A 26,958-nucleotide genomic window follows, 5' to 3' on the forward strand; every position below is an offset into this window, starting at 1 on the left:
TTTAATTTCTTTTTCTTCCTCCTCCTCACCTGATGATATTGCAGTCCAGTACCTCACCCAAGTGGCATTTATCCACTTCTGATCCTCGACAGTGAGCAGTGGTCGACGATTTGACTCCCAAGAGCATCACAAGTGAGCCTGATCCTGCCCAGTGTCTACATGCACTTCTGTATTCTGTCCAGTGGTACTTTCCAGGAGAGAGAATCCTGGCTGTTCTTTTTCTCCCTCACCCAAATCCAGGGGCACAAAAGCCAATTGTCATTCCTAGCACTACCCGAATGAGATTACCTAACTCAGCACAGATGGGGGATCAAACCTTGAACCTTCATGGTCTCAGCCACTTGCTGAATAAAGTGCTGAACCAATCATTTTTGTTGTAGATTGTTACAATCAAGCACCCAAACTGACTGAGAGTGGGTGTTCATTACTATTCAAAGAAATTTACAAGCTTTTAAAATTTTTCCTCTAGTTTCCTCTCCTGCAGGATCAGTTCTGCACTGGGCAATACATGTACTAACTAAGGCTTAGAATGAGTTAAGCAGACCATATGCAAGTTTCTTTTTAAGATTTTTTTTTCCTGCTCTCCTGTATTATGCTGTGTATCATTCTTCACAGGCCAGCTGCTGTAAGGTGTCTTCTTAGTAAGTGTACAAGCACCATATTCATTTGTTTCCTCCCTCTAACCTTGTTGGCATCAGGAGCCTGCTGTGTGGAGAATCACAAGTATAAATCCAAGTCTTATGATCCAGGGGCGGCGCAGTGGTTAGCACCGCAGCCTCACAGCTCCAGTGACCCGGGTTCAATTCTGGGTACTGCCTGTGTGGAGTTTGCAAGTTCTCCCTGTGTCTGCGTGGGTTTCCTCCGGGTGCTCCGGTTTCCTCCCACATGCCAAAGACTTGCAAGTTGATAGGTTAATTGGCCATTATAAATTGCCCCTAGTATAGGTAGGTGGTAGGGAAATATAGGGACAGGTGGGGATGTGGTAGGAATATGGAATTAGTGTAGGATTAGTAAAAATGGGTGGTTGATGGTCGGCACAGACTCGGTGGGCCGAAGGGCCTGTTTCAGTGCTGTATCTCTTTTTTAAAAAAAAATACACAACACTTTAGTGACCCGGTGCACTGGTGTACAGGGTCGTTATTGCTCAGGTTCAACTGACCCTTGTATTTTTCCCCTCTCCATTGACAGGCTGGGGTCCTGTTCTCTCAGAGAAGGTTGAAAGGTGACCTGTTGGAGGTCTTTCAAATTATGAAGGCATTTGCTAGGGTAGGTGGAGATGTTTCCACTTGTGGGGAGTCCAAAACTAGTGGCCATAAATATAAAATAGTCGCTAATAAATACAATAAGGAATTCTGGAGAAATCTCTTTATCCAGAGAGTGGTGAGAATGTGGAAATTGCTACCACAGGGAACAATTGCGGTAAACAGCATAGATAAATTTAAGGGGAAACTAGATAAACACAGGAGGGAGAAAGGAATAGAATGCTATGGTGATGAGTGAGATGAAATAAGGAGGGAGAAGGCTCGTGTTGGAGCATAAACATAGCATGGACCTGTTGGGCCAAATGGCCTGTTTTAATGCTGTATATGTGATGTCATGGTTACAGTGAATGTTGCACCATGTGTGCTGAAATAGGGAATCATCTTATGCATGATCAGAAGAGGGAACCCAACAGATTAGTTTCCCCTTCCCAATTGTAGCACAGACCAGAGTTTGAATGTGGTCCGTGTGGCTGGGTACCACAACTGGCAGTACGATGACCCAATAAGACATTGCAGGGAGCTGCATTCTATTCAGCAATATTCTTTCACTGTGTATATTTACGTACCCGTATGTTTAATTGCTCAGTAATATGATAAGTAGTTACAGTTCCTTTCATATTGAGCTGCTATATTTCAAGTTAAATATCATCTTGCCTTCTAATCTAATCTTTTCTACATTACAGTAATCTCAATGCTCCCAGAAAACGTGCATGAAAAACTGCCCTGTATACACTGAAGCAAGTGACTAAATAATACACGAATGCATTCTGCAAATGTTGTCAAATATTGTAGACTTGTGGTTTGTCCTCTGAACGCCTCAATGGAATTGCTCTCTTGTAATATGCCCCGCCCAGTATTCACCATTAACCGCTGTGTGCAAGGTCCTCAACAGTAATTTAAATTTGTTTATCGCCCATGTGACCTGGATTGATTGAGAGTTGGATATATTAATAGCACCGCTTGATTTGTTTGTCAAGGTTGGTAGGGGAACAAACTTACTGTGCCTTAAAGAAAGGACTCCACTAATGATTGAGGGTGTGGGAGTGGAAAGGAAAACCACGGTAGAACAAGCTTACATAAAGTCTAGTTAGGCTGAATGGCCCCCTCTAGCTCAGACATCCTTTTTCTGCAGTGGAGAGTATCAGTAAAAGCACTGTAAGCGCCTTCCAATTACAGCAGTGGCTCCTAGCAAAAGAACCAGAGACGATGTGAGTAAACACTATTTGACGCAGCGAGTTATGATGATCTGAAAGGCTGGTGGAAGCAGATTCAAGAGTAACTTTTTAAAAAGAATCGAATAAAATACTTAAAGAAAAGTACAGGGCTATGGGAAAAGAGCGGGGGTGGGCGGTGAGGAAGGTAGGACTAATTGGATAGCTCTAACAAACAGCCAGCACAGGCATGAAGGTTCGCCTTTTTGTTCTGTATCATTCTATAAAGTTCTTGCTTCCTGTCTCAACCAGCAATAAACAGTTAAAAATCTAAACAAATGGAGTTCTCCTAATAGTTGGCAAATCTACTGTGATGTGTGGAATTAAGCCAAGGATGGTCTCAGGTTTGATCCGTGATCTGAATTAGCTTACCTTAGGGTTGTATCTGATCGCAATCCATACTGGAAAGCATGCACGTCCAGTGAGGCCAGGGTCAAATTTGGCTGTGATGTCACTCATGTTTAAAGTGCACTAGCACTCACCGTCTCATCTCACGTATGAAGAATAGCCACTTGTGCAAAGTTTCACAGGGCTGCGACTGCCTATTGAGCCAAATCCAGCAAGGAGGGGAATGTATTTAAATTCCAATTGAATTGCTGACCGCCTTACGTACAAAATAATTTTAAACTATAGGGATGTTTAATTAGAACCTTGTGGTTCAGATGCCCTTTGAATTCTGAATCAATGTCATTTGAACCACTCAGCTGTATTGGCTTTTAATTCCACACAAATTACTTCTGGCTCTATCAACCCGAGGTCATTGTATGGTTCCGCTGCTGTATTTTTCTCGTAGTTCTGATGTATCTGGCACCTTTGAATTATTTGGATGCCTGCTAATCGACCAACTGAAGGTTTCCAACGACGTTGTAACTTCAGCGATGGCCACCCTTCGCAATGGTCAATGTTTTTGTAGTAAATGTCTCCTGTTCTTCGCCGTATGGTGTGCTGATAATCCTCTGTACTAGCTGCTTTAAAACACATTGCAAAAACAAACCAGTTCCCATTGAAAATAACAGCTCTTTGGGTAGAAAAGGGTTAAAGTTAGAATTTTTATTTTCCAAATATACTTTTAATATGCATTGTTTTGTTGTAATGGTACTGTTCGAATCTGCTTTTTTGCGAGGTTTGTGTTTTGCTGTACAGCACACCCTTGTTTCTATTTGGACTGTGGTGACCCTTATTCTCTGACTCTGGATGTTCTGTTCGTACAGTACTGTTTTACAGCCAGCAAGCGACGCTGTTGTACGTATTAAATCAACAATAACTTGATGCACTTAACGCAGTAAAGTATCTTGAGGTGTTTGACGTGAGGGGCAAACTGGACACCAAGCAAGAATTTGAAAAAGGTGCATCGAGGAGCTGAACCAAGAGGTAGGTCCTGAGGAGGTTTTTGATGATGGGAGAGATATAGCAAACTAGAGGGGCTTAGGAGTGTTCCAGAGTGTGATGGCTAAAGGTTTTGCCACTAAGGTTGGAGCAGGGTGCTCAGTAGTCCAGAATCAGAACCAAAAGATGGAAGAACGAACAGTGACCTTTATATAGCAGCTTTATGTCTTCAGGACGTCCAAAAGCACTTCACAGCCAATGGAGTATTAAAACAGTATGTAGGGAAATGCTGCACCCAATTTGCACACAAGGTTTTCCAAAAATAGCAATGAGATTATCACAATCTGGTTTATAGTGGGTGTTGATTTGATAACCTAAAACTATATTTGACATTTGCCAAGTTGCATAATTAATCTAAATCCTTCTTGAAATATTTTGCTACACCTTCTGTCTATATTAGGCTCCCTTTTTAAGTGTCCAACAACAAAGTTGACAAGCTTCCAAAATTTAGAATAAAAACAAGGATGCAACAGTGACTACACTTCAAAAGTACTTAACTGACTGTGAAGCGCCTTCGCAAATCACTAATCGCTGAAACACCTTCTGCAGTCTATCATTACACCTCGTGTGTTCTGATTATTATTTGTTATCCAATCCCAACTTTTCTCTCCGATTCCTGTGGCTTTTAGAAGTCTCATGTGAAACCATATCTAGAAGTTTTTTGAAATTCTAAATTAACTGCTGCCATATAGTTCCACAGCCTAATTTATTTGCAATGTTCTCAAAAGTCAAGGTTTGTCAAGCAGGAACTCTTTTTTTTCGGAATCCATAGTTTCTCAACTTTGTGGACATTTTCCTCCAGTCTGCTTCAAATGGATTCTATTTTACCTGCTGTTGCTGTTATGCTAATGAGCCCATAGCTGCCTTGGGCCTGTTTTGTCAGCCTTTTAAAGTACTATTTGAAGTTACTTCCTGTCCCCTAGCGTCCAAGGATTCCTTAATGGTAGCCAGTGTCTCTCAAATTTCCTTCCTCGTCTCCTCTCGAAGGCTTGAATATATGCCATTTGACCCATGGGATTTTCTTTAGTCTTAAATTCTTATAACCTATCAAGTCTCTTTGTCACATTGACTTCAAAATCTTCTGGACTATTGCATGCAGCATAGAAATTGGATAGCAAGTTCGTATTGGCCTCTCTCAGCTTAGATTTTGCATATAACTGCTCCTCAAACACTGCCGACCTATGTCACTTTTATCTGCTCAGACATACTAACATACAAATTAGGAGCAGGAGTAGGCCACTCGACCCTTCGTGCCTGCTCCGCCATTCGATACGTTCATGGCTGAACTGATTACTCCACATTTCCACCTACCCCCGATAACTTTCCACCCTCTTGCTTATCAAGAATCTATCTACCTCTGCCTTAAAAATATTCAAAGACTCTCCTTCCACTGCCTTTTGAGGAAGAGAATTCCAAAGACTCACGACCTTCGGAGAGAAAAAATTTCTCCTCATCTCTCTCTTAAATAGACGATCCCTTATTTTTGAACAGTGACCTCTAGTTTTAGATTCTCCCACAAGGGGATTCATCCTTTCCACATCCACCCTGTCAAGACCCCTCAGGATCTTTTATATTTCAATCAAGTCGCCTCTTACTCTTCTAAACTCCAGCGGATACAAGCCTAGCTTGTCCAATCTTTCCTCGTAAGACAGCCCGCCCGTTCCAGGTATTAGTCTAGTAATTGCCTCCAACGCATTTACATCCTTCCTTAAATAAGGAGACCAGTACTGTACACAGTACTCCAAATGTGGTCTCACCAATGCCCTGTATAGCTGAAGCATAACCTCCCTACTTTTGTATTCAGTTCCCCTTGCGATAAACGATAACATTCTGTTAGCTTTCCTAATTACGTGCTGTACCTGCATACTAACCTTTTGCGATTCATGCACTAGGGCACCCAGATCCCTCTGCATCTCAGAGCTCTGCAATCTCTCACCATTTAGATAATATACTTTTTTTATTCTTCCTGTCAAAGTGGACAATTTCCCACTTTCCCACATTATACTCCATTTGCCAGGTCTTTGCCCACTCACTTAACCTATCTATATTTCTTTGTAGCCTCCTTATGTCCTCTTCACAAGTTACTTTCCTACCTATCTTTGTGTCATCTGCAAATTTAGCAACCATACCTTTGGTCCCTTCATCCAAGTCATTTATATAAATTGTAAAAAGTTGAGGCCCCAGCACTGATCCCTGTGACACACCACTCATTACATCGTGCAAACCAGAAAATGACCCATTTATGCTTACTCTGTTTCCTGTTAGCTAGCCAATCTTCTATCCATGCCAATATGTTACCCCCTACACCATGAGCTTTTATTTTCTGCAATAACCTTTGATGTGGCACCTTATCAATGCCTTTTGGAAATCTAAGTACAGTACATCCATCGGTTCCCCTTTATCCACAGCACATGTAACTCCCTCAAAGAACTCCAATAAATTGGTATGACATGATTTCCCTTTCATAAAACCATGTTGACTCTACCTGATTACCTTTTTCTAAATGCCCTGCTATAACGTCTTTAATATTAGCTAGCATTTTCCCTAAGACAGGTGTTCAGCGAACTGGCCTGTAGTTTCCTGCTTTCTATCTCACTCCCTTTTTGAATAAAGGAGTTACATTCAATATTTTCCATTCTAAGGGAACCTTCCCCAAATCTATGGAATTTTGGAAAATTAAAACGCGTCAACTATCTCACGAGCCACTTCTTTTAATACCCTAGGATTAAATCCATCAGGACCCGGGGACTTGTCAGCCTGCAGCTCCAACAATTTGTTCAGTACCACTTCCCTGGTGATTGTAATTTTCTTGAGTTCCTCCCTCCCTTCCATTTCCTGACTTACAGCTAATACTGGGATGTTACTTGTATCCTCAATAGTGAAGACCGATGCAAAATATCTGTTCAATTCATCTGCCATCTCCTTATTATCCATTATTAATTCCCCAGACTCACTTTCTATAGGACCAATGCTCACTTTGTTAACTCTTTTAAAAATATCTATTGAAACAGTTAATTTAAAAAGTCTTTCCTTATTTAAGGTGGGTCTTACCTGCAGGTGGGTGGGGTAATGCTTTGGAATCCACTGTCACTTTTTGCTGACAAGCAGCTGGACCAGCACTAGCAGAAGAACTATTCACAAGGTGAGTCTGGCTTCTGTCAGTGCTGACTGCAAGATTTATAATCTCCGTATTAATTTGACACTGTGTGCCACAAGCAGAGAATCATTAGCAGTAATATTGGCATTAACACCTTTAGACTTTAACCTTCTGCCCAGTTTTCCTGCTATATTCTCCCATTCACATTATCTCATGTTCCCTTCCATTCTTGAGCGATTTTGCACGCATTTTGTCTTTCTAATGCCTTTCTCAGCCTGAGAGCCTTTGTACTGCACTTATCAAGCGCCACTGTTAAAATAGTTGCAGGCTTAGCAGTGAACATATCTGTCCTCTTCACCTTTCAGCTTTACTCATTATTTGCCCCTCTTTGTTTTGTTCTCTCCAATTAAAGGGGTTTTCTTACCTTCCTAAATGTGTTGATGAAAGTCCCTCCCCTCCCCCAATCCTGAACGCAAAAACATTGACCTTTTCTCTCCACAGATGCTGACTGGCCTGCTGTCGTATTTCCAGCATTTTCTGGTTTTATTTCAAATTTCCATAATTTGTAGGGTTTTTTTTATTGCCACAATAAGTTTCCTCACTTTTGAGTTAAACGTTCACCAACTAAAAAAATTAGCAAAGGAACAACAGGAATGCATTGTAGAGTGTTAAAAGACTGGGGCAAAAGTCTAGACAGTCGTATCACTGCAGCTCCTTAAGCCTTGCGCTGGTCTTCATTACTGGACGTCATGTCCTAAAGTGCTTGGGTTCCTGTTTAGATTGTGCATTTCTGCTCTTTTCAACTGAAATATGAAGCTTTTGCTTGTCATCACTGTCAGGCTAAGACCAGTGGGCATCTGTCTGATGAAGCAATCCCTGCCAAGAATGTCTGTTTTAATCTCTTGACTATGGAAAATTTGTTGCTATGATGCATAAAATTAGGAGCTGTCAGCAATGGTAGTTTAAACACCGACAGCTTGACTTCTGCATCCACTTCCAATCACTCCTTAACTTAATGACAGCACATTGTGTTGGTTGTTTGGGTGTACGCACACTTCAGCGCTCTATCTCTGCTGTGCTGTCAATTTTCTAAATACATGGAATTCCTGTTTCATCTAATGTGAGCCTCCAATTCAGAACGTGATGAAAACGGTCTTTCATTCCAGTCCGACCCTGCTGGAATAGTCCAGATTTAACCATTTTTGCACTGAAATCACTGCAGGCTCCTCCATCTAAGAACGAGTTTCCCAGACTCAATTACTACCTCCGTGCTGTCAACATGAAATTTTAGATGAGTCAGTTTCTTGCAACTGAATATTAGGAAGACTCAAGCCATTGATTTTGGCCTCTGCCTTGCCGCTATGTCCATCCCCCTCCCCAGCCTCTTGTTCAAGCTGAATTGAATGGAGCAAAATGTCAACGTTTGCTACTCGCTGGACTCTCAACCTAATTCCACCTTGTTCAAACCTCTGCCACCTGCCTCCTGTCCCACTCATCCCCTGCTTCACTGGCCTACAATGGGTCCCTGTCCCTCTATTCACTGAATTCGAAATCGTACCCCTCATCTAAAAGTCCCTCCATGTCCTCTCCCCATCCTACCTCTGTAGCCTTTCCGTAGTCTAGTGGTCCTTCCTTCCCCTCGAATTCTCTGAATTTTCAGCCATCACAGTCTTACTCTGACTTTCCCTCCATTAACCCCTCCCCCTTTCTATTTCTTTCTCTTCTCTTTTAAAAAAAATTCCCTTTAAATCTATCACATTGATCAGGCAATGGTCACCTCCCCTACAAAGGCTTGGCATCAGTTCCTTCTTCCTTCCTGGAGCCCTGTGGGACCTGTTTCCACGTCGGAGGCGCACTGTAAATGTAAGTTGTTGCCTTTTGTGAATTTATTGCACCCATGGTAACAGGATTAAAAGCAGACTGCAAAAATGCCCAAACTAAACCAATCTTATAGCTGCTATTTTCTTGAGATCTGTGCTCAAGGTAAAGTGAGCGATGTTGATGGAGGGGCCTGGAATAGGGAGAGTCTGATGCTGACACTCAGCACGAGTATCCAACTCCCAAGTCAGGTAAAGCATTGGTTGTCTGAAGAGTAAAGTTGGCTCTATTCTGTCCCAATAATGAAGGAACATTCCTTCAGTGCAAAATTGTAGCCACATTTATGAAGAGCAGTTTATGATCTTTGCGATCTCTAATGTACAGAGGAAAGTTTCACCCACTGTCTTAACTTCTGGTGCACCAGCATCAAGTATTCCCAGGTCAGGTGTAAGGTGACCGAAGAGTGACATTCCCTTTACTCTGCTCCAACTATGTGCCTCAGCAATAACCTCAGAAGAGCACCACTTCCTTCTGCATCAATGTACCATTTATCCATTTCCAAAATCTTTGTTGCCTCTTAGTGGGATTACTAATTCATACAATGTATATCTAAACAGGCAGATGGGGCCTCGGTTTAACATCTCATCCAAAAGATGGTACCTTCGACACTTTTGCGTACAGCTGTTTCCCAGTCTATAGGTCACAGGGCTCCTCTGTAGTGGGAGACCGGTAGTCATAAATTGACCTGGAGGTGGAAAATGTTTTCCAACCCCAACTAATATTTCAAGAAAATGGGGGAAACTATTTTGCATTTAAATAGTACCCTTTATTTCCTCAAAATCCCTAAACATTTTACAGCCAATTAATTACTTCTGAAGTGTAGTCACTGTTCAAAAAGGGAAACGCAGCAGCTAATTTGCGCACACAAGATTCCAAAAACAGCAAATGAGATTAATGACCAGATAATATGCTTTATTGATGTTTGTTGAGGGATGAATGTTGGCCAGGATGCTCAGAAAACTCCCCTACCATGGGATCTTTTATGTATATCTAAACAGGCAGATGGGGCCTCGGTTTGACACCTCATCCAAAAGATGGTACCTCCAACACTGCAGCACTCCCTTAGCACTTCAACTGACGTGTCAGCCTGGATTTGTGCTCAAGCCTCTACAGTGGGACCCACAACCTTCTGATTCAGAGGTGAGAGTGCTACTACTGAGTCAAGCTTGACAAAATTGACCACAAAATTGATCCAAAACACCTTTATCAATACCTATATTTTTGTGTGATTTTGACTACTTCTGGCTTTTGAGAGGAGAGCTCAAGAATATCTCTTCATTTTTAAATATAACAAAACCGAGACACTGGAGGGTGATACAAAAAGAACTGTTTGCGATAGTCAACTGAGTTACTAATGCATGCAGTTTTAAATTGTTTCTGAAAATTTACTCCCACAAGCTGGCACGCAGTGAATAACAGAAGAATGTAGCCGCAGTTACATAGAGCAACATTACTGCTGCACACAAAAGTGCTCATTGAGCACTTTCCTCTAAGCCAGTTTCCCTGCATCAGCACTTGAAAATAAAAGAATGTTAATGGTTGGATTGGGTGGCCCACATTATAAAACTGTCCTGAAATATTGTATTGCATGGCAGTTAGATGTAACGTAAAGCTCTCTCTTGAACCCAGGTCTCGAAGTGCAATTTTCTGTGTACGCTGATGGATTTTTTCCTGGTTTCCCCCCTCTTGCTCTCAACTCCTTGCTGGGGTGCTTGCTAAGAATGACTGTCACTATTTACATTGTCACCCCCCACCAAGCTGAACTGAGGGGCTGGATCCATGGAAAACCCCTCGAACTGTATCCAGAAAATATTTGTTTGCTGTAAAATGTACATGGCATGTAAAATGAAATGGAAGGTGCTGTTTGGAACTGTTTTGTAATGTAAATTTTTACAGATTTTTATGAATAAAGTATATTTATAAATTTAAAAAAAATTCCAGGAGTGCCGAGCTCAACCGCAGCAGCCCCATCGCCACGCTGTGTGACGAGAGCTAATTCAGCACAGAGCTGAATCAAACCTGGTTACTTCCTGATCGGTCTGGCTCTCCGCCCCGCACCCACCCACCCCCCCCCCCCCCCAAGAAAACACTTAATAGTATCCTACTTTTCTGTAGCTTTATCAGTGCATCAACCCTGAATGAAAATATCACAAATTGAAATTGGATTGCAGGCATAAGCTCCCTTTTGGATTCAGCTGTTTCCCTGGCTGTAAGTCAGATGACTCCTTGGCATCGATATACCAGGAGGCCTGTAGTCATAAATTGTTTTATGACACTAAAGCCATTGTTACTTTTATAAGCATTCATTTCTATTTGGAGCAGGGTTTAAAATTTCCTTTGCTGCAAGATTGTTTCTTTCTGCTAAACCATGATAACATTTGTTGCTAGTTTTCTCTCCTCCCTTCCACCTGTCCTGAGATAAGAGTTCCAAGTATGTTGACCAACTTCTTGCTTGCTTAAGTGTCATTCTCCATATGTGAGATCAGAGAGTGTGAGCATGCTCTTTACGTGGGGACACTGCCGCATTTTCCAGCAAGGGTCACTTCTTTTGTTCTGTAAAGGGAGGAAACAGCATTCACAGTGCAGCACAACTTATTTCTTCCTTGAGGTTGTGCAGGAATTGCATTCTACCACCCCCAAAACGTTCCAGAAATCAATGTAAATGAGGTGGTGTTTATTTTGCAGGTCGAAGTGGCACTTGGTCCTGTCAAATGAGACACGCCTATTCAATGTACACTTCGGAAATAAAATGGAGTATGATGCATGGCCTATGTGGTCAATGAGATTAGGATAGATCAGATGGAGCGAATCTCCAACAGTACGGTTTTCCTCCAGTTACAGTATGTGAAAATCTTCCTTGGCTTAATTTCAGGCTGCCAGTCCCTTTCTCAAGCTCCTGTGCTGACACCAACTGGAATTAGATGTGTATTTTGTTTGGAAGGGTTCCTAAAATTAGCCTCAGAAGTCAACCAGGTCCTAATCTCGATCCCATAATCTCTGCCAGAAAGTTGTGTGTGTGTGTGTGACTTAAGAATGCTTGACATTGTCACTGGTTGCGAAGATTTGGAAAATATACTGCAAACATCCTTTACATTGATCACAATTAATTAAATTAAAAAAAAATATATGGTATGTTAATTTGAGACGGTACCTTTATGCATGTCTGTTGTACATAAAACTAAATTGGATCATAAACTATTGCCTCGGGCACTATTCCCCTTTAATTTTAAAACTTAATAAAATAAATACTTATGCTTGTTTTAAATGCACCTTTATTTGGGAAATATAACGAGAGGACAATGTATATATCCTCCATCACAGACTCAGTGTTCAATGAGCACTTTTGTGTGCAGCAGTAATATTGCTCTATGTAATTGCAGCTAAATTCTTCTGTTATTCACGGTGTGTCAGCTTGTGGTGGTAAATTGTCAAACAATTTTAAACTGCATGCATTAGTAACTCAGTTGACTACCGTACACAACAGTTCTTTTTGTATCATCCTCCACAGTCTCGGCTTTGTTATATTTAAAAATGGATTGAGATTCTTGAGCTCTCCTCTCAAAAGCCAGAAGTAGTCAAAATCACACAAAAATATTGGTATTGATAAAGGTGTTTTGGATAAATTTTGTGGTCAATTTTGTCAAGCTTGACTCAGTAGTAGCACTCTCAGAAGGTTGTGGGTCCCACTGCAGAGGCTTGAGCACAAATCCAGGCTGACACTTCAGTTGAAGTGCGAAGGGAGCGCTGCAGTGTCGGAGGTACCATCTTTTGAATGAAATGATAAACTGAGGCCCCGAGCAGTTCTAGCTCCATGATCATGAGCAGTATTTTTTGCTTCATGTTGTTATGTCTTTACTACTGTCATGGCCAGGTAAGCTGGACTGTGGAGCATGGTTTCTGATTATTGCCATGGTCTTGCTTTGAGGAGTCAGCAGGACATTTACCCCCTGCTGTTGTCACTTGCTAAACTGCAGAGCCTATGAAGCCTCTGAGGATTGTGTGCTGAATTAGCGCAGTGCATAGTGGAAATAGTAGTCCCAATTGCTCAGTAAGTTAATAGGTACTATTTAAAACTGATACTCAGGACTCAAATTGGAGGCTTAGAATAAGGCATTTTTACCTTGTTCATACCTCAACGAGAGAAGAATTTTTTTTAAGGATATAGAGTAGTCAGTGAGGAACTGTCATGGGCATTTTTGTTTTGATGCAGTTTGATTGGGCAGAATGTTTTTGAAGAGAAATTGAAATGTGGAAGAAATTCATGTGATTAGTGAATATCAAAAGTGGAAAAATAATCAATTGGAAAAGCAAAAACAAACTTGGCTAATGAGGATTTTTGAAATTAACCGACATTCACAATACACTGCAGTCACAATGTTCACAGCCTTTTATTAGATTATAAAGAGGCATACTCTCTTTCCCCACCCCCCCCCCCCCCCCAATCTTATCAGGTGATGAGCCATAGGGCTGAATTTTATTCTGGCGTCCTTTAAACTTAGCGGGGTGCACTCATTCAGTGGCCGTCGCAGAGCCCCTGCGATGTTATGCGCGGGGGCTCGTTAGCATCACAGCTCTGAGCCGCCCGCCCCATATTACATGGGGAGAGGCAGGCCATTCAGCGTGGTGAGAAACCTTTTGACAGCTGTGCAACAGGTGCTGGGGCCCTATTTTAAGCGTCCCAGCGTCTGCTTCCTGACGGCTGTCAAAGAATACTTACCTGACTCCTGAAGAGTGGGTCTGCTGACCATCTGTAAGCAAAGCAGAAAGTGCTGCAGAAGTCCAGCAGGTCAGGCAGCATCAGTGGAGAGAGAAGAGCAGAGTTAACTTGTCCAAGTTCACAGATCTGAAAGTTAACTCTGCTTCTCTCTCCACAGATACTGCCTGACCTGTTGAGTTACCCGAGCACTTTCCGCTTTGCTGCCACATACTTACCCTGCTGTGTCCCAGCGTCCTGTGAAGTTGCGATCCTCTTCTTCCACTCAAGTGGAACATTCCTTCTTGTAGGCGTGTTGCACCTGGGTGAATAATCTTAATTTTGCACATACCAGGACGTGAGATTTAAATATACCATGAAAGATATTAGAGGTTTACAGACAATACACTGACTCAAATGGGAATGCATGGATGTCACAGCAATATAAATACGTCTTTCACTAAATGTTCCTCACCAGCATGTGTGTCCTTTTCTCTGGATGAATGATGTGTGCCAGCATGTAGCACCAATGTCGCAGCCCTTTGCACCGTTGGCCCTTCAGGAGAGCAAACGTATGCAATATCATTGCCGTGCCACCATTACTTATGAATGTCTCCACGGACGCAGTGACATAGACAGTGGCTCAGTCAGCTGCTGCCTCTAATGGTTTATACAGGGATGCTGCAGACGTGGACTGGTGCATAGCAGGTGAGCGATAATGTGTGGCTTGCAGAGCTCATGTCGGTTCCTATGGAGCAGATAGCCTTTGTCTGATAAGCCACTGCTGTACGTCCCTAGCTCACTGCTAGGCCTGCGTGCAGAGCCTGGGTGTTTTTCATAGTCCGAGGAGGAATCCTGTCGATGTCTCTCATCGTGCCAGGCCTGGCCCCTATTGGGTGTGTAGTTTTGCAGAGCAGCAAAGATAGGAGCTGGCCTTTTCGGCCCGTAGTGCAGGGCATCCATCCAGGCATTGTAAGTGCTCTTTCAGCATGCGAACTGCTGCTCAATGGTGGCTCTTGTAGCTCAGTGGCTGGTTTTGTAGCTCTCCTCTGTAGCAGTAGTGGGGTCTCTTACTGGTATCAGGAGCCATGTCTGCAAGGGTAGCCCTTATCTCCAAGAAGCCATCCCTCCATCTGAGCCAGTTGTGAGCAGCAGTGGCAGCTGGGACTAGCACAGGTCCCAGGTGTCATGACAGCTGCCTGCGAAGTGGTCACAGATTTGCATGAAGCATCTGCAGTGATCACATACCAGCTTCACCTAAATTGAGAAGATTCCTTTAATGACGTCTGCAGGTGGTAGCCTGGCGGGAGGCCTGATGGCCATGAGTGCAGTCTATGAACATTACAACCTATGGTTCTCTGGCAATGGTGCTGGAACCGATGGCCCTCTGGGTCTGGCTGACTGAGTCCATCCTGAAGCGGACATACTAATTGGCCCTCTGGTGCAGGGCATCAGTGACCTCCCTGACGCAGCGGTGCATTTCTGACTGTGTGACCCCCACAAAGGTCTCTGGTGGCCCCCCTGAAAAGCTGCATAGGCGTCAAGCTTGACAACCACTGCCACTATGAGGACCAAAGGCATAGGATGTCCACCGAAGCCCATGGGCTGCAGGTCATCTTTGAGCAGGGCACAGAGACGTGTCACCACCCTCTCTACATGTGCAATCGCCGCTGCCACTGGTGCTCTGACATCCGATAGCATGTCATGTGGGGCCTGTAGATGCACAGCAATCGTAATGGCAAGCTCCCCTTGGGGGTGGGGGCGTTGCTGCTGACGACTGGGGGGGCCTCTAGGTAAATCACATCTGCCTGTTGATTTTGCTTCTGGTGCATATGGATCCTCAGGAACAAAGGATCAGGTAATGTAGGATGAGACACACCTATTTCCATGTGATAAATGAAGTTGAACCCCTAATGCATTCGAAGGTTCCTAACAGGGCAGTGATTGGTGTTGACGGGTACATCAGCTGCTTTCATGAATCAACTACATGGGGTGCCATGGCATTGCCCATCTTGGCCAACACTGGCATAGCATGCCCACATCAAGATTGTACCAGCTGAATCGATTGCCCCCCACCATCCATATAACCTTAATGCTCCTACCCTTTCTGGCACCCTCCACACGCAGGGTGACTAGAGTGCCATTGCTCCTTCACAAACATGAATAAACGCAGAGCATACACTGTTTACGGAGAGAAGGTACAAAGTACCTCCCTTCATGCCGGCAGAGTTTTCCCTCCAATAATCCCAGACCCCTTCCCTTTAAGACTGCAGAGTGAGACCCCCTGAATATCCCCCCCTCCCTCCCAGTTTGCAGAGTGAGACCCCTGAATATCCCACCTCCCTCCCGTAATGCAGAGTGAGACCTTCTGAATAACCAAACTTATCTTCGCTGGTGACAGCTTCTGCCTCTGAGGATCCGCCGGCGTTTCCAATGGTGAACGGGACGGTATGTGACTGCCACCCATTCAACGAAAAATCCGGAGATGTCGATGGAGAGGCAGCGGGCTGCATCTTCGCAGAGGTGAGTACTGTTTAACATTTTCTAATTGTGGTGCCACCGCCATGCGGCCGGGGTGGTGGGGGGGGCCTGCTTGACATTGCGGGCCTCCACGATGTCAAGGGGCTGGTAAAATTTAGCCCATAGTGTGGTGTAGTTCTAGAGCTTGACCAAGTGTCTAGTCAGATGTGAACCTCAGCAGTGAGCATGAAAGCATTGCATTTATATAGCGCCTTATCTCTTCTCTCCTAAAATGCCATGGAGAGCATCACTGTCGAGCCTGATCCTGTCCTCGCCTACATACTTTCCTGTAGGTGATACAAGACTGCAAGCAGGTGCAGGAACGCTACTCGATTTTTCTGCTTCACTCAGGCTGATTGCAGTATTGCCAATGGTGCTCTAGCTGATAGCAGCTAACTCAGCACAGACCAGGAATTGAACTGGAGACTGTCTGGTCTGTGTGACTTGTGCTTCCTTTACCAACTAAGCCATTGGGGAATCTATAAACAACAAATTATTTATTTAGCGCTTTTAATGTAATAAAACATCCCAAGGCACTTTACAGGAGCATTATGTGAACAAAATATGACACCAAGCGATTAAGGCGATATTGGGATCGATGACCAAAAGCTTGGTCAGAGGTGGATTTTAAGGAACATCTTGAAGGAGGAAAACATGGTAGAGAGGCAGAGGTGCAGGGAGGGAATTTCAGAAGAAAGCTTTGTGTTTATATAGCACCATATTAGTCTCCCTCAAAATGCTTCACAGACAATGAAGTACTTTTTGAAGTACAATCCCTTATTATGTAGGCAAATGCGGCAGCCATTTTGCGCACAGCAGTGTCCTATCAACAGCAAAAGTGATCAAACATCAGTTAATCTATGTAGTGTTGGTTGAGGGAATTGTATTCGTCAAGACATCAGGACAATTCCCTAAAATACTTTTCTCCTTCAGTAGGGTCATTATTAATATCTCCTTAACCTAACAGAATAGGTCTCTATATAACATCTCATCCATCTCTGATAATGCAACATTCCTTGCCTCTAGTAAAGTTTCAGGTCTGTGATCTTTCATCAAAATGTTAACTCTGTTTCTCTCTCCACAGATGCTGCCAGACCTGCTGAGTATCTCTGGCACTTTCTGTTCATCACTATCATAAAGGGTCAGCCTAGATTATTGCGCTCAAATCCTGGACAGGGGTATGAACCCACAACCTTCAAACTTAGAGGTGAGAGTGCTACCAACTGAGCCAAACTGACTCGTAAACAGACACATGGGATAAGTTGTGTATTTAATGTCTTTTTTCTTAAATATAATTTTTCCTCATTCTTCTCTCTGTTTCCACCCACTCAAGTCCTTACCTCCTGTACCAAAATGACAAAATATGAGCTGCAGCCTATTGCTATTCTGTAACTAGTCAGGAAAATGTACACAGTTGGGTTTTCCCTCCGATATCCCCTTCCTCTCTGGGCAAGTGGCCTGGAACCCCCCCTCGGATCACTGGGAATGCACAATGTGGGAAATTGTGGTCAAGGACCTGAATCCTTCCACAAAGTGGCTCAGTGCATTAGTGCAGGGATTTCCAAGCTATGGCCACTTTCAGCCCATGAACCATGACAATCCAACCCACAAAGCCCACACAACTCTATTCTATTTACGCTTGTATTTCTAACTCACTGATTTGTGCTATGTGACTTTGGCACTCTGAAGGTTTGGGAAGGAAGTGCTCTTGGTGCTTGTGGATGAGTAAATCCAAAGTCAGATCCCCAAGAGCTTTATTTGAGGCCTATGCAAGCCATAATCAGATAAAAACTTGGACGTTCCTGTATTAGTGAACCAACACCCTATGCCATTGAGCCACCACCTCCTCTTCATTTTGCATCCCACTTCTAACAAAATATTTTTAATAGAAATATTTACTTTACAGCTGTAAGATGTCCATATGATTCTCAATTAACACTGAAATAAGAACTAAGAAGAAAATGTTGAAAGACCATTTTGACTAAATCACTAACACCCTCAGTATCTCCTCCCCTTCAAAGGATTAAATCATGTAATGACCACAATATGTCTGGTGTCTGAAGAAATGGAAACATCGTCGTCCTCCTTGACATATTGTTTGGGCATGTACTTCACAACATTGGCTGCTAAATGATACCTGAAATCTTTGTGTATAAAATTGTAGAGAATGGGATTTATGATACAGTGGGAAAAGGTGAGGCACTCCATAAGGTCATAAAGGAAATACACTAATTGGATCATAATGCAGCTTAAAAACATATCTATCAGGGAAAGGAATAGGAATATGTAATAAGGTGCCCAGCATAGCAAAAATACTATGATATAAACATATATTATTTTACGAGTCCTTATGCTTTCTACGTTACTGGAGTCTTTCACAGCTCTTGCAGTGAAAACATTACTCACTATAATTATAGGCAAAGGAATAATGAACCCAAAAAGTAAGGTAAGAGAGTTTGTAACATTCAAAGATAGCATACTATCAGCAAAGCAGTAAATATACACTGTTCCAAAAATTTCACTGTATACAAATTGTGGTATGGATATTAGTATGGCCACAGTCCACACACACACACACACCATCCTGCGGATTCGTCGCTCCCTTGATCCCTGGGCTTGGAATGGGTATCGCAGTGTGACATATCCGTCGACACTAAAACAGGCCAGGAAGAAGATGCTACTGTACAGATTAACAGCATAAAAGAAAGAATCAAGTTTACACAGAAAGCTGCCCCACATCCAGTGGTAATTGTATATAGTCTCTGTCATCCTGAATGGGATGAATAAAACGGCACACATGTCAGCGACAGCCATGTTAAAAATGTAAAGGTTGCTTTCTTTCCTGGACTTTTTCATCTGCCAGTTTATCCAAATGACAATGATATTCTCTATCAAACCTACTAGAAGAAAGAATAAGTAGAAAAAAAATGTTGACATGTCCAGTGCTTTGAAGTTCAAACTCAGCCAACAGTAGCAGAAATCGCCAAAGCACTCATCACTGTCGTTGGCATGCAAGCTGCTGTTAAGGGTGGCCATGGCTGAGTCCTCCTTGTAGAATCTGCAGAAATGAGAACCATTTGTAATACTGAATCAAAAAAGTATTTAGATTAAATACAGTATCCATGAGCTGCCTTAGTGGCATAACTGCATTGCCTGGTTTGGTGCTCTGTTCAATAAACCAGGAAATTCCCAGATTCAAAGCTTGGTCTGTGCTGACTTCAGCAACAGGAATGTTACAAATAGCCTCAGAGTCCCCGGGCCATAATCAACCAGCAAGCTGCCTGGTGAAGGTGAATAACAGGATCAAGGTCAGTCATCATGCCCCCTCAGTCAATTAGCCTGCCCATACTCACCGTTTTACCTTGCACAAGAAGAATGCTCACCTGGGCGAGAGACTAGAAGGTTACATGAATCAATGGAAATACATGCCTGCCTGAGTGACTGCTTTCAGATATGGAGAAAATAAGGTAATCCCCTGTCCCTGCTGTTCTGTACTGTGTAATATTATTTACGCGTTTATCTAATTCAATGTCTGATGTCTGGTTGACTTCAGTAGCCATTTGTCTTTTCTAAAGAGGTACTGGTTGCGGCCCCCCCCCACCCCCTGCTTTCCCCACCCTTACAGACTCGACAAATATCTTGATTGTATGGGGTGGTAGTAAAACATACAGACTCAAAGGTTTAGTCTTCACGTTGTGCTATGAGCTGAGATGTCTGTAAAGGGAGCTACAAAATAGCTTTAGCACTCCTTCACACACACAGTAGTGGAAATCTGGAACACTCCCAAAACGTCGTTCAGGCTGGGGTTCAATTGGAAATTTCACAACTGAGATTACAGATTTTGTTCGGTAAATGTATTGGGAACCAAAGAAAAGAATTGCATTGAAGCACCTTGCATGACCTTTACAGTACTTCTGAAGTGCAGTCACTCTTGTAGGAAACAGGGCAGCCAATTAATCATAGACGATCTACAGCACAGGAGGCCATTTGGCCCGTCGTGCCTTTGCTTGCTCTCTGCAAGAGCAATTTCACCAAGTCCCACTCCCCTGCCTTTTCCCCGTAGCCCTGCAAAATATTTTCTCTTCAAATAATTGTCCAATTCTCTTTTGAAGGTCGCTATTGAATCTGCCTTGACCATACTTTCAGGCAGAGCATTCCAGATCCTAAACACTCGCTGCATAAAAAAGTTTTTCCTGCTATCACCTCTGGTTCTTTTGCCAATTACCTTAAATCGTTGCAGTCTGGTTCTGGATCCTTCGGCCAAAGGGAACAGTTTCTCTCTCTCTACTCTGTCCAGACCCCTCATAATTTTGAACACTTCTATCAAATCTCATAATGTAATCTTATACAAGGAGAAGTGACCCAGCTTCTCCACCCTATCCACATAACTGACATCCCTCATCCCTGAAACCATTCTCGTGAATCTTTTCTGTATCCTCTCTAATGCCTTAACAGCCTTCCTTAAAGCATGGTGCCCAGACCTGGACACAGTACTCCAGTTGAGGCTGAACCAGTGTTTTATACAGGTTTATCAAACTTCCTGTTCTTATACTTTATGCCCATGTATAAATCCCAGGATCCTGTATGCTTTATTAACCGCATTCTCAACCTGACCTGCAACCTTCAATGATTTGTGCACATATACCCCCAGGTCCCTCTGCTCCTGCACCCCCTTTAGAACTATACCCTTTAATTTATATTGCCTCTCCTCGTTCTTCATACCAAAATGAATTCACAATTTTCTGCATTAAACTTCATCAGCCACTTGTCCACCCATTTCACCAGCCTGTCTATGTCCACTTGAAGTTTATTGCTATCCTCACAGTTCACAGTATTTCCATCCACAAATTTTGAAATTGTTCCCTGTATGCCCAAGTCTAGGTAATTAATATATATCAATATTAGCACTGATCCCTGGGGAACCCCATTATATACAATCCTTCAGTCTGTAAAACAGCCATTCACCACTACTCTGTTTCCTGTCACTCAGCCAATTTTGTATCCATGCTGCTACTGTCCCTGTTATTCCATGGGCTCTAACTTTGCTCACAAGTCTGTTACGTGGCATTTTATCAAATGCCTTTTGGAAATCACTGTACACCACATCAACTGCATTACTCTCATCAACCCTCTCTGTTACCTCATCAAAAAACTCAAGCAAGTTAGTTAAACACTATTTTTCCCTTAACAAATCTGTGCTGGCTTTCTTTAATCCACATTTGTCCAAATGACTGTTAATTTTGTCCCGAATTATTGTTTCTAAAAACTTTTCCACCACCAAGGTTAAACTGACTGGCCTGTAGTTGCTGGGCTTGCCTTGCACCCTCTTTTGAACAAGGGTGCAACAATTGCAGTTCTCCCACACTGGTTAAACAAGGAGATGTAGCATGAATCTTTATGTATAAACAGTAGTACCTGTAACACAAACTTCACTTACTCGGGGGGGACCCGACAGACTCTGGTGGAGTCAGTGCCGCTGTTCTGAGTAAGTCCGCTGGCGACTGCGCAAATAAAGTAATTGATTTTACCTACACATCCGACTCGGTATATTTACTGAACCAGACTGAAGGCAAAAAGAACTCAGATTTACAACACCACCCCTGTATCTAAGGAGCACTGGAAGATTTCCACCCTTCTCATAGTATCCTTGGATGCATCTCATTCGGTCCTGGTGATTTATCAGCTTTAAGTAAAGCCAGCCAATCTAGTGCCTCCTCTTTATCAATTTTTAGCTCATCCAGTGTCTCAACTAACTCCTCTTTCACTATGACCAGTGCAGCAACTTCTTCTTTAGTAAAGACAGGTGAAAGTACTCACTTAGTACCTCAGCCATGTCCCGACTCCATGCATAAATCCCCTTTTAGGTCAATAATCAGCCCCACTCCTCCTTTTACCACCTTTTTGCTATTTATATGCCTATAGAAGACTTTTAGGTTCCCTTTTATGTTAGCTGCCAGTCTTGTCTCATACTGTCTCTTTGCTTCTCTTATTTGCTTTTTCACTTCCCCTCTGAACTTTCTATACTCAACCTGGTTCTCAGATGTCAGGTGGACAATACAGTTGTCATTTGCACCCTTTTCCCGCTTTATCTTACTCTCTATCTCTTTAGTCATCCAGGGAGCTCTGGATCTTTAGCTGTACCTTTCCCTCTTGTGGGAATGTACCTTGACTGTATCCAAACTATCTCCTCTTTAAAGGCAGCCCATTGTTCTGTTACAGTTTTGCTGTCGATCTTTGATTCCAATTTATTTGGGCTAGATCTGTTTTCACCCCGTTGAAGTTGGCCCTCCCCCAATAAATTATTTTTACTCTGGATTGCCCCTTGTCCTCTTCCATAGCCAACCTAAATCTTATGATGCGCTGGTCACTCCCCTAAATGCGTCCCTACTGCCACTCGATTCACTTGACCCACCTCATTCCCCAGAAACAAATCCAGCAATGCCATCTTACTCGTTGGATTGGAAACAAACCGATGTAGAAAATTCTCCTGAACACACACTAGAAACTCTTGTCCCTCTCTGCCCTTTACACTATTACTATTCCAGTCTATATTGGGATAGTTAAAGTCTCTGATTATAACTACGCTATAATCCTTGCACCTCTCTGTAATTTCCTTGCAAATTTGTTCCTCTGTATCTTTCCCACTAGTTGGTGGCCTATAGAATACACCCTGCAATGTATTAGTACCCCATTTGTTTCTTAGCTGTAACCAAATGGATTCTGTCCTTGATCTCTCCAGGACATCCTCTCTCTCCAGCACAGTATTGTTCTCCTTAATCAATACTGCTACCCCTCCTCCTGTCTTCCCTTCTCTATCTTTCCTGAACACCTTGTACCTGCGAATATTTAGTATCCAGTCCTGCCTCTTTTTTGAGCCAGGTCTCCATAATCACCATGACATCATATTTCCACGTGGCTATCCACACCTGCAGCTCACCAACCTTATTTACCACACTCCATGCATTCATATACATGCACATTAAACCTAATTGAGACCATATTACATTACCTCTTACTCTGACCCCACGGAATACCTTACTCTTTTCTATTCCAGTGCTATCTGTATCTCCCAATTCTCTGTGCATCTGTGTTTTACTCTCTAATATTGCCTTCTGATTCCCACACCCCTGCCAAGTTAGTTTAAACCTTCCCCAATTGCACTAGCAAATCACCCTGCAAGGACATTGGTCCCAGCTCTATTGAGCTGCAACCTGTCCAGCCTGTACAGGTCCCATCTACCCAGAACGGGTCCCAATGTCCCAGGAATCTAAAGCCCTCCCCCGCACCATCTCTTCAGTATTACATTCATTTGCTCTATCCTCCTATTTCTATACTCGCTGACGCGTTGTACTGGGAGTAATCTGGAGATTACTACCTTTGAGGTCCTGCTTGTTAGTTTCTTTCCTAGCTCCCTAAACTCTGCTGGCAGGACCTCATGCTTCTTTCTACCTATGTCGTTGGTACCAGCATGGACCACACTGTTGGCTGTTCACCCTCCCCCCCCCCCCCCCCCCCTCAGAATGCTCTGCAGCTGCTCAGTGACATCCTTGACCCTGGCACCATACCATCCTGAATTCACATTTGTGACTGCAGAAATGCCTGTCTGTACCCCTAACTATCGAATCCCCTATCATTATTGCCTGTTTAATCTTCCTCCTGCCTCCCTGTACAGCTGAGGCCAGCAATGGTGCTGTGGACTAGTCTCTGGCTGCACACCCCAGAGCAGCCACCACTCTCACCAGTACTCAGAATGGAATACTGGTTGGTGAGTAAGATGTTCTCTGGACTCCTGCACTAAAGGCCTGCTACCTGACCCAATCCCGATGACGTGTAGGGTTCGGGTCAGGTCGCTCTTCTGGGTCCGGCTTTCGGGCTTGGGTCGGGTCAGGCCAGGTCCGGGTCGGACACGCGCAGTACTACCTTTTGCTCTGCTGGGAGGAAAAGGAAGTTGAGTAAGTTAGCGTCAAAATTTGAAAAGCCTGCCTGAGCTGGGAGTCCGGGACGTCAAGGAGGGAAATGTGCATCTGGACTCCACAGACTCTGAGTCTGCGCAGTGAGCGTCTCCATGACATCATTGCACTCATGCTGCAGCTTCCTTCCATTCCATCCATCCAAAAGTGGTAAGTACAGTGAGTGGCCTATGGTCGGGTCGGGCGCGGGAAAAAATGGAAGGACTCAGGCCTGGTCGGACTTGGGTCCGATGTGGTTCTGTTGGGTTCGGGTCGGGTTTTTTTTCCAGACCCGAGCAGGCCTTTATCCTGCACTACCTGCCTGCTCCTTCTTGACTGTCTGGCGGTCACCCATTCCCCCTCTGCCTGCATACCCTTAAGCTGCGGGGTGACTACATCTATAAATGTGCTATCCATGAAAATCTCAGCCTCGCAGATGCGCCGCGGTGACGCCAGCTGCTGCTCAAGCTTTGAAACCTGACGCTCAAGCTGTTGCAGCTGATGACACTTCCTGCAAATGTCATTGTTCAGGACATGAGAAGTGTCCTGTAGTTTGTATATGTAACAGGCTACGCTCTCCATGGGTCCGAGCTGCCCTGCCGTGCCTCTATTTATTAGACTATTAAATTTACTACTTAAATAAAAGGGAAAAAAATAGACTCACCGACTCCTCATCAATGGGTTACTTTTCCTGTGCCGACTTCACTTTATTTTATAGGGAGATTAACTGAGATGTTTTTTTTACTAAACTCTGATTGTCTAAAAACTTTAGATTTTAATTTACTGAAAAAGGACTTCTTTGGTGTTCCTATTAATTTTTAACTTTATCCCCTAGATCTGATTGACCAACTTTCTGATGACCTGAAATCTTCGCTCTGTTTCTCTTTCCACCGATGCTACCAGACCTGCTGAGTATTTCCAGCACTTTTTGTTTTTGTTTGATTTCCAGCATCCCCAGTATTTTACTTTTTTATATCAGAAAATAACTTTCTTTGATCTGCTGAAAGGAACTGAGTGGTGCACAATCGAAGACTGAAGTGGGACAACATGTCTTGCTGTATATATTTCCTATCTTTAAAGAAAAAGTATTTAATGAAGATCTGTCACCATTTGTAATGAAAGTTTAATCAATTAATTTTCCTTCAACTTTATACAGTGAAAGACATACTGACTTAAGGGCACTGAATGAAAGTTCCTTTCTCTCTGAGGCAATCAGAATGGTGGTAAATGCTGTGAGAAACAGTGGGATCGACAGTAGCATCGGGACAGGAATGCAAGTAGTTCATCCTCTGTAGGTGAGCTCCTCCAAAAAGCATACTACCCACAGACATACAGACTAGATGATGCCTGGTCTATGCTAAGTTAGGTGATCTGAGTCAGGCCAATAGCAGAATTGCAACAATTGGTCTCAGCATAGTTGGGCAGGAAAGGATGAAAATTAATTACTCATGATGAAGTGACTCCTCACTGGAAAGAGCAAATGCGTGGATGTCCGGTGAGGACTGGATCAGGCACAATTGTGATGCCTCCATTGTGGAATAACCTGCTGAAACTTACTGCTCAGACTCGCACATGAAGAACTACCACTTGTTTGAGGTACCAGAAGATGACCCACATCAGTAAAACTGTACCATGCATTGAAGGGGTGAATTTCTGCTGGGAGAGGGAGTGTTCTCCCATCTGTCCACTGTAACTTCAGTAAAAGAGCTGTGGAAACACCTGAAAAATAGCGTAAATCACGGAGGAATGGGAGGAGGAGAATCCTGCACGGAAATTCACCCCCAAAATGTACAAAATCTTTCAGATCTGGGTTTAAAACAGACTGAGAAGCAAAATAAATCAGGGAATCGGGCAGGTTTTTATTTCATGCTGTAAAGGTTTTAATTAAATCGATTTCGATTTGCACTTCAGCATGATTTGAAACTGCAATCGAAAAGCAGAATGTCATGAGACATCTGCAGTTTCAAGGTCAACAGGTTCTGTTTTAATTAATCAGTGACACAACTGACTGTGTCTGTCTCTCTCTACTAAACTTCAGTTTAAATCAAGTCATTGTATAATACTGAACCTTGAGTTTCTTTGAAAGGTTCATAGTGTACTTTTCCTGTTATGGAACCCACTACAATGTAAAAAAAAAAAAAAAATTATACAGAGTATACCTAATTACAATCCCTGTATTTCAGAATGTTCACTTAAATTATTACAGTAAGAAAGCTGTCACTGACCTGAATAAATGTTCCTTGCACCGTGCTGAATGATTTGCTCTCGCAGTAACAGAACCTCTCCAAACACTGACTGTTTAGTCGTGAGGTTTGACATTTATTGCTGTCTGATGCAGGGAGGAAGGAATACGAAGGGAGATTTTGCAGTAAACAGGAAAACATGGGAGCTATATGATATATAACCAAAGGTCAAGGGAGCATGTGGTGTTGTAAGATAATGGATGTTTTGTTTGGCTTTTGCTTTGAAAGGTCAGCATCATTACTTTCCAAAATGCGCCAAATAACTGGTTGTGCAATGCATAAAACCATGGACTAAATTGACATAGGTTGTTTTGTTTAAATACAAGGGGAAATTGCGTTAGGTATATTTTCAAAATGAAGGTAGTTTGGAACTCTTCTACCTATTAATGCCCCTTAAAACCTAGTGGTTAAATGTACTGTGTGGTTTGGGACTGAGTTATACAGATCAGGTGGGCGCCATGGTGGATCCCTGGTCAGTGTGAGTTAGTTGGTCTCAACTGAGGTGTCAATACAGATGTTATACTTGACCACAGGTCCCCTAAGCTGAGATGAGAATGAGGCTCAGCTATGATTACCCCCATGATAAAATATCCTGAAGCACCAGAGGGCTACTGGTGCCCATAGAATTGTCCCCCAGTATGAGTCAGTGGCTTCAAGAGAGTATGAGTGAAAACTAGAGAAAAAAATAAATCTCTTCAATGCAACAGGGGATATTCACA

General features: G+C 43.1%; 2 protein-coding genes across 11 annotated transcripts in view; one reads left to right on the plus strand and one right to left on the minus strand.

The window, feature by feature from the left end:
• Positions 1-26,260, plus strand: part of LOC137358577 (zinc finger and BTB domain-containing protein 39) — a 39,308-nt gene extending 13,048 nt beyond the window's left edge. For 4 of the 10 annotated variants that reach the window (XR_010971239.1, XR_010971242.1, XR_010971235.1 and 1 more), the window contains one exon: positions 1,946-3,678. The gene's annotated coding sequence lies outside the window, so the exon portion shown is untranslated. The other 6 variants (XR_010971244.1, XR_010971241.1, XR_010971240.1 and 3 more) reach the window with 3 other exon arrangements.
• LOC137358578 (G-protein coupled receptor 182-like) lies at positions 16,479-26,358 on the minus strand. The gene is made up of 2 exons (XM_068024572.1): positions 26,222-26,358; positions 16,479-19,105 (listed from the first exon to the last, which is right to left on the minus strand). The coding sequence occupies exon 2, from the start codon at positions 19,081-19,083 to the stop codon at positions 18,076-18,078; it is 1,008 nt and encodes a 335-aa protein (XP_067880673.1). The 5' UTR covers positions 19,084-19,105; positions 26,222-26,358; the 3' UTR covers positions 16,479-18,075.
• Positions 26,359-26,958: the final 600 nt, after the last annotated feature.

Source organism: Heterodontus francisci, chromosome X (genome assembly GCF_036365525.1).
Source record: "Heterodontus francisci isolate sHetFra1 chromosome X, sHetFra1.hap1, whole genome shotgun sequence".
In the NCBI taxonomy this organism is placed as follows: Eukaryota; Metazoa; Chordata; class Chondrichthyes; order Heterodontiformes; family Heterodontidae; genus Heterodontus; species Heterodontus francisci.